At 36.3% G+C, this 8,268-nt stretch overlaps 1 protein-coding gene across 5 annotated transcripts in view; it reads right to left on the bottom strand.

Moving 5' to 3' along the window:
- The window catches only part of SPATA5 (spermatogenesis associated 5), a 326,635-nt gene that overhangs the window by 112,007 nt on the left and 206,360 nt on the right, over nt 1-8,268 (bottom strand). The window contains exon 15 of one of the 5 annotated variants that reach the window (XM_010860268.1): nt 88-136. The exons of the other annotated variants lie outside the window; for them this stretch is intronic. Coding sequence (XP_010858570.1) covers nt 128-136 — 9 coding nt within the window. The 3' untranslated portion in view covers nt 88-127. Of the gene's footprint in view, nt 1-87; nt 137-8,268 lie in introns of those variants that run through there. 5 annotated transcript variants of the gene reach the window in all.

Here is an 8,268-nt window from a genome sequence, read left to right on the forward strand (position 1 = left end):
TTTCTCAAGAGGAGACAGGTGGTCTGGTATTCCCATCTCTTTCAGAATTTTCCACAGTTGATTGTGATCCACACAGTCAAAGGCTTTGGCATAGTCAATAAAGCAGAAGTAGATGTAGGTTGATATTTTATACACTCTGCCATGAGGATTGGTGGATCCATAAGTAGATTTGTAGGAAAGACAACAGATAAAACATTAGAAACCTGGGTATATCATTGAAAAAACATTCTGTATTTTATCTAGTGCTTATAAGATGACAAATTTAAAATTTTAATGTGGAAAACAATGTGACATTATCTATGTAGAGCTACATTTTAGTCTCTTAGTGTGTGTTAGTTGCTAAGTCATGCCCAACTCTGTGCAACCCCTTGGACTATAGCCTGCAAGGCTCCTCTGTCCATGGGATTCTCCAGGCAAGAATACCAGAGTGGGTTGCCATTCCCTATTCCAGGGGATCTTCCTGTCCTGGGGATCAAACCTGGGTGTCCCGTATTGCAGGCAGATTCTTTACCATGTGAGCGACCAGGAATAACAATTATGCTATTACTCATAATGAAAATTAGCGTCTCTGTGGGTCATCTAAATTCTCCAAGTTCAGTTTGTTTAAAAGTCCTTTTGTATAATAAACATTAACATTACTTTATATTTGATGTTTGGAGAGCTCAAAATTTGTATCTTTATATACCTGACCAGACTCTAGATTTATACCTGTCATCTATTTACTGATCCAGAATGTCTATAACTCACAGATGTCAGGGAATAGCCCTGACCTATAAGAGGAGGAGTAGCCCTGACATGGTGGGCTTCCCTGGTGGCTCAGATGGTAAAGAATCCATCTGCAATGCGGGAGACCTGGGTTCAATCCCTGGGTTGGGAAGATCCCCTGGAGAAGGGCATGGCAACCCACTCTAGTATTCTTGCCTGGAGAATCCTCATGGACAGAAGAGCCTGCAGGCTATAGTCCATTGTGTTTGTTGCAAAGAGTTGGACACAACTTCACGACTGAGCACAAGCTCTCACATGAAGGCTTCCTCCCCACTCCAGGTTAAGCATGAGTTCTGTACACTGGGATTCAGGTTCACTTACTAAGACCATTTACGTTTATAAACGGGCTCAAGAGGAAGCCCCCAATACCCGATCTTCCCTTCTCCCACCCTTCACAGTGGCGCCACTACAATTTATGCCTTGAATCTACTAACACTAATTTCATGTTGCCCTTCACCTATGTTATGTCATACTAACACCAGAAGTCCCAGAATTCCAGTTTACCCCTCATGTCCTGGATCTAATCCCCACAAATGTCAACACATTCCTTAATCTGTCTCCTCCCACCTCTTTCTTATTTTGCTTTAGAACAAGTAATAGAAAACACACAGATATACAATCAGACACACATATCATAATACCAAGCAAAATGGGCCCATGGTATAGGGAAAGGAGGCTTGGGCAACTGTAGGCGAGATACTTTCATATTGGTTTTTATTATCCTCTTAATGCACCATTATGTTGGGGGCTTCAAAATCCCAGAGTTTCTATTGCTAATGCTATTTAAATAGAATTTGCAATTCACCACTCAAAAACTCTTAACAGAGTTAATTAACACTTTGAACTCATCCATGAAAGTGAAGTACATAAGGCTTATAAAAAAGAAACCTAGTGTGAAACCAGTGAGCATGGTCAGGGAGCCTAATTGGGACTTTAATATGTATTTTCTTTTTTTATCTTGTCTTTACAGTAACATGCAAATGTCTATGTTCTCTTAACCAAGAGGTAGATTTAAGAAGTAACAGAAATGAAGACTCAATGCACGTGAGTCTGAGTGAACTCCGGGAGATGGTGATGGACAGGGAGGCCTGGCGTGGTGCGATTCATGGGGTCGCAAAGAGTCGGACACGACTGAGTGACTGAACTGAACTGAACTGAATGGAAAATATATAATTATAACAAACATTAATGTTTGGGCTAATGTCTAAAATAAGAGAATCAGTGCCCCTCTCAATTGTTGTACTGGCTGAAATGGTGGGTTTAATATATACTTTAACTGTATTTGACTACTCATAATAAACTTGAATATGGCCAATATAAAGTGTGTAAATCTAATAGATTTAGACAAGTCTTTCAAATGACTGATTATTGCAAACAAGACTTTGTTAGTACTCTTGCTTGTATTCTAATGAGAAACAGGAGTAGGATACTTATTCTTTTAAAGCAAGTGCCACTGTTAATATTGATGACATCACCTTCTCTGAAGCTAATGAACAGCATTTTTGCCTAATAGTATTAATAATGTTTTCAACTTTTATTTTATTCAATGTTTTATGTTTAAGAAAGAGTTTTGGATTGCCAGAAAAATGGCTCCTATAAATCCATGAATAGTAAAGACACCATGACAAGCATATTACAAACACTATATATAGGGCTGGGAAAGGAAATGTCAGTTATTTTGTTTCTAATAGTGTTAAACAGTAATGAACTTTGAGAGCCTCAGAAGTATGCTTCTGTAATTTCTCTTTACTTTTCCTCAGCCAATCTCTGCACCTAGTTATACCTGACCAACAAATAGCAAATAAAACAATTCCTATTACAACATCCACTATAAGAAATTCTTTAAAGAAGTAGAATGGCTCAGAAGTAATGGTCTAATGTGGAGGAAAAAAAATTGTAGTCTTTTTCTTTTTATGTGTAATGTTCAGGAAAACTACGTTAAGTTGATTAGTACTTGAAGAATCCAATCAGCTTACACTTGAGAGAGGTATTCTGTATTTTAAATAAACAAAGCCTGCTGCTGGGGGGCAGTGAGGGGGGCAGTTGTAGGGGGTAGGAGCTGGTGAAATAAATTACCAACATTTCCAGGTTGGGAAGGAGTGTTGGTTTCTTTTCGGGTCAGACTGGCTGTCGCCACCAATACTGACAGGAAGAGTTATTGAAGTGATGGGCTACCTATGATGACTGAGGGACATGGAGACAGCAGAACAAGAGGGAAATCGTATCCCTAATACCTCGTAGATCACCACCAAAAGAAACCTCTTATCCGGGCTTTGTTTTGTTTTTCTTTTCATAGAGGATTAAGATTCCTATCTTAATAAGATATGCTGTTAAACTTGGATTTTATATCAATTTTCTAATCTAGATTTTAAAAACATCACTGTATATCTGCACATTCATAAACTCAAACTCTGTCTCTTGACATGTACTGTGTATTCTTTCATCCAAAAGTTATTACTTTTAATTGAATCTGAGGTTTCTTAATTGAAGCTTTAAACTATTTTAAGTATTACAAAAAAATACAATGTGAAATTTATAAAACTGACCTCATGGAGCTTTATATTTATGATACATTTTGATGTGTATCTTATAAACTGGCTTCAACATGATTCAGACTCAATTCTCAGGATAGCAAATACTGTGAGAAAAGGGAATGACTTGGATTACGCTCTATTTACATAAAACAAATTGGTTTGACTTATTTTGTATTTGATTAACTGACATAACGCCTCAGTGATGAGAGAAGTGTGTAAAATATTCATGCTTTTGTTTTGCTTTGTCACTTGTTTAAGCATCACCATATGATGTCTATCATTGAGCTATTATAGTTTAATATTCTTTTAGAAACCAGGAGGGAAATGAATAAACTAATGAGGGAATAAATGGAAAAACAAAGATTTAAAGCCATTTGACTTGTTTTTCTCTTATTTTCCCTATTTGCTATTTAAGAATAATAATATTAGGAGGAGCATCTTAAAAGAAAATTGGTAAATAGATGGCAATTAAGTAAGGAGTATTATTCTAAGAAATCATTATTTTTATTACTACTTCTACTACTGCTAATAAGTACCAGTCTTTCCCACAAGCATCTGCCTCCCACAAGCCTAGGAACTTCGATTCTATCATCACCACAAAGCTAGGAAATCTCATGTTTAAAGTCATGCACTGATCATCAATTTTGAATTATTTAAAAATTTAAACATTATTCATAAATATACTTCGTAATTGAAATGCAATCAAAATACTGATAAATTTTCTTAATAATTTTTCGAATTTTCCAAATCTCTTAGATTTTATATTATTCAATAAGACAGATTTGCCCTTTCTTATAGAGAAAATATATATTTTTAAAATGGCTCAGTCTTAGGGTATCCCTAAGAAAAATTATTATAAAAAGTGGGACTGAGGTTTCAATGAATTTTTCTCTAGCCCTTATATCTGAACTTGTATTTTCCCTGCAAATACTTGTATTCCTTCTGGAAGAAAAGCAGATGATTTCCTCTGGCATTATCCTGACTTCCATTTCCCAAAGCTACCCAAGAACAAATACTGAATTGCACAAATTCTTTAAAATTTCTAAGAGCCACTTATACAACATGGTAAAATAGAAAATAAAGCAGCATAATGTTACGTATTAACATGGAAAAAGTACAATCCTGTAAACTTGTACAAAGAAATTTGATGATTAGTTTGTCCCTCAAAGACTGAAGTCCACATAAGACATTTTATATGTTATTTCAAGTTGTTTAATATAGCCTTATGATTCAATAAAGTACAGAGAATGAATTACTTTCTCACTCTAAAAATCAGTGGAAAGTAAACTGAGAGGCTGACAGAAGAATACTTGCCCTATTACACTAGAACTTTCCTTTCAATACACAGAAGACATTAGTTCTGAGGCCATTAAGTTTCCTTTCCTCCGCTTTATATTTTAAAGTCTTCTTGGCTTAAAAATGTAAATTTGTTGTGTAGTCTGTTTTCAGGAATGACTGAGATGGAGTATACATGTGTTAGTTTTTTCTTATTTGTATAAGTGATGACATTTCTATACTTCTAAATTTTGAGGCATATTTTGAAGACGTCAAGTCTGGTTTAAATGTTAATGAAATAAAATTCTATATTTCCCACATTTTTATTAAGAAACAAAGGTATACTAAATACTTCAGGCTTATTAAATGCTTTAAAATGCTAAATCATTTATTAAGAAAGTGAAGTGAAAGTGAAAGTCACTCTGTCATGTCTGACTCTTTGCCATAGCATGGACTATTATTATAAATGAGAAAGAAATTTACAGAGATTAAGTAAATTGGCCCAAGTGATACAGTAACTAGTGAAAGTGAAAGTCACTCAGTCCTGGCTGACTTTTTGCGACCCCATGGACTGTATAGTCCATGGAATTCTCCAGGCCAGAATACTGGAGTGGGTAGCCTTTCTCTTCTCAGTCTTTCCAACCCAGCGATCGAACCCAGGTCTCCCACCTTGCAGGTGGATTCTTTATCAGCTGAGCCACAAGGGTAGCCCAAGAATACTGGAGTGGGTACCTATCCCTTCTCCAGCAGATCTTCCCAACCCAGGAATGGAACAGGGGTCTCCTGCATTGCAGATGGATTCTTAATTAGCTGTTAAGTATTATGCTTTACTTCCACCTGTGGTACTTTAAAGTGAAGATTGTTATTTACTATAACATTCAGCAACAAAGTTTATTAGGAATAACCAGTACTAACAGTTATCTTCAATCTTATATTGTCTGCATATTGTATTATAGGTCAAAACTTCCTATGGGTAAATATATTAAAATCTTGTAACATTAAAGAGTATTTAAAAAAACAGAAACATTAAGAATGCTGTTTTCAATTTCCTATATGCTGAGTGTACTGAAGCCTGCAGTATTTTACAGTTGGTAGCACTGCATTAATGTCACCAAGTATGTTAATGTTAGATGCACATGATAGCTTTATTGACATTTGTTATTAGGCAGTTTGGTTTTAATGCTTCAAGTTGGGTTGTCACTGTGTTAATCTGCAAAGTTTATAAGTCTCCTCACAAAATTGTGCTTCAGCAAAGTTTTACTAGAAAGTTTCATGTTTCCAAGAGTATTTGTATTTACATGGAGTTTGCTGGTATCCTCAGAATATATAGTTATTCAATGAGCAAGCAAAACATATTTTAAAAAATGAACAATGTACTTTTTCAGATAAAGCCTAGACTTATTCATTATTTATTCACATGAATGCCTTAGAAATATTAAGCAAATATTTATTATAATTTATGCTTATGTTTTGGAGAAGGAAATGGCAACCCACTCCAGTGTTCTTGCCTGGAGAATCCCAGGGATGGGGGAGCCTGGTGGGCTGCCGTCTATGGGCTCACACAGAGTCTGGACACGACTGAAGTGACTTAGCAGCAGCAGCGTGCTTATGTTTAAAGTTAATACCAAATATGGTATAACTTTAAATGGACTAGGTTATTTACTTAACAGACCTAATCAAAGGTAGATTAGGTAAATCCCAATCTGGATTTGGGAAGAAAAATATATTGACTTAAAAAGAAAATATATTTAATTTAAATAGCATGAGCTCAAAATTAAGGCTAAAAGAATCAAACCTTTATATATAAATGAACAAATTTTAGTTAAGAAATGTAAGCTTGAACACTGGGTAGCTGCATTCTTACTAATGGGAGTCTAGGTCATTTGAAGAAACTCTCCTGTTCAGAATAACTAGAAAAATTGGAGAAAAATATCTAGCTGAAGCAATTAGAGAACTAAAAAGTAATAACAAAGCCAAGATGTGGAAGGAGGACTATAGAGATAAGACCTGTATTTAGCGTAGCTTTTCACTTGGGAGCAGCTTTAATTCCTGGAAGAAGCTATTGATAGATAAAAAACCAGCTGCCTTTTCAACATGCTTATGTTCAGGAGGCCAGAAACTGGAATCAAAACCCACCAAAGGCTTCCCTGATGGTACCGTATGGACCAGAATCTGCCTGCCAATGCAGTGGACACTAGTTCGATCCCTACCCCAAACGCCGCACAGCAACTAAGCCCATGTACCACGACTACTGAGCCTGCATGCCTAGAGTCTGTGCTTCACAACAAGAGAAGCTACTGCAATGAGACGCTCACATACTGCAACAGAGAGTAGCTCCTGCACACAACTAGAGAAAGCCTGCATGCAGCAATGAAGACCCAGTGCAAGCAAGAATAAATTAAAAAAAGAAAATTAAAACCCACTAAGAAGAGAGTATTGGTAAAGACCTGAAGAGCAAAGAACCACTTACTGCAGTGTTGAGGTATTGTGTAAGTGTGCTCTCCAATAGCGTGGTCATCAGCCACAAAGGACTACTGAGCACTTGAGATGTGGCTACTGTGAGAATGAAGAACGGAACTTAAAAATTTTTCTTTAATTTTAATCAATTTAAATAGTTAGGTGACTAGTAGTCTCTATGTTGGACAGTGTATATCTACATGAGGGGATGCATGACTATATTCATTGCAGCACTGATTATTACATCAAAAATGCCAGATTGATCAAAAGCCCAAATATAAAAAGTAAAACTTGAGAGAATTTCATTAAAAAATATGATTTTGGGTACACAGAAGGATTTCTTCAAGAAGACATAACACAAAAAGGAAAAGATTGATAAACTAAGTTACATTAAAGTGAAAAAAATCCCTTATAATAAAAGACCATATAAAACATAAACAGGCATCAAGACCATCCCCAAGAAAAAGAAATGCCAAAATGCAAAATGGCTGTCTGAGGAGGCCTTACAAATAGCTGTTAAAAGAAGACAAGCAAAAAACAAAGGAGAAAAGGAAAGATATACCCGTTTGAATGCAGAGTTCCAAACAATACCAAGGAGAGATAAGAAAGCCTTCCTCAGTGACCAATGCAAAGAAACAGAGGAAAACAATAGAATGGGAAGGTCTAGAGATCTCATCAAGAAAATTACAGATACCAAGGGAACATTTCATGCAAAGATGGGCTCGATAAAGGACAGAAATGGTATGGACCTAACAGAAGCAGAAGATATTAAGAAGAGGTGGCAAGAATACACAGAAGAACTGTACAAAAAAGATCTTCATGACCCAGATAATCACGATGGTGTGATCACTGACCTAGAGCCAGACATCCTGGAATGTGAAGTCAAGTGGGCCTTAGAAAGCATCACTACGAACAAAGCTAGTGGAGGTGATGGAATTCCAGTGGAGCTATTCCAAATCCTGAAAGATGATGCTGTGAAAGTGCTGCACTCAATATGCCAGCAAATTTGGAAAACTCAGCAGTGGCCACAGGCCTGGAAAAGGTCAGTTTTCATTCCAACCCCAAAGAAAGGCAATGCCAAAGAATACTCAAACTACCGCACAATTGCACTCATTTTACATGCTAGTAAAGTAATGCTCAAAATTCTCCAAGCAGCAATATGTGAACTGTGAACTTCCAGATGTTCAAACTGGTTTTAGAAAAGGCAGAGGAACCAGAGATCAAATTGCCAACATCT

The sequence above is a fragment of the Bison bison genome, unplaced genomic scaffold, assembly GCF_000754665.1.
Source record: "Bison bison bison isolate TAMUID 2011002044 unplaced genomic scaffold, Bison_UMD1.0 scf7180017864465, whole genome shotgun sequence".
In the NCBI taxonomy this organism is placed as follows: Eukaryota; Metazoa; Chordata; class Mammalia; order Artiodactyla; family Bovidae; genus Bison; species Bison bison.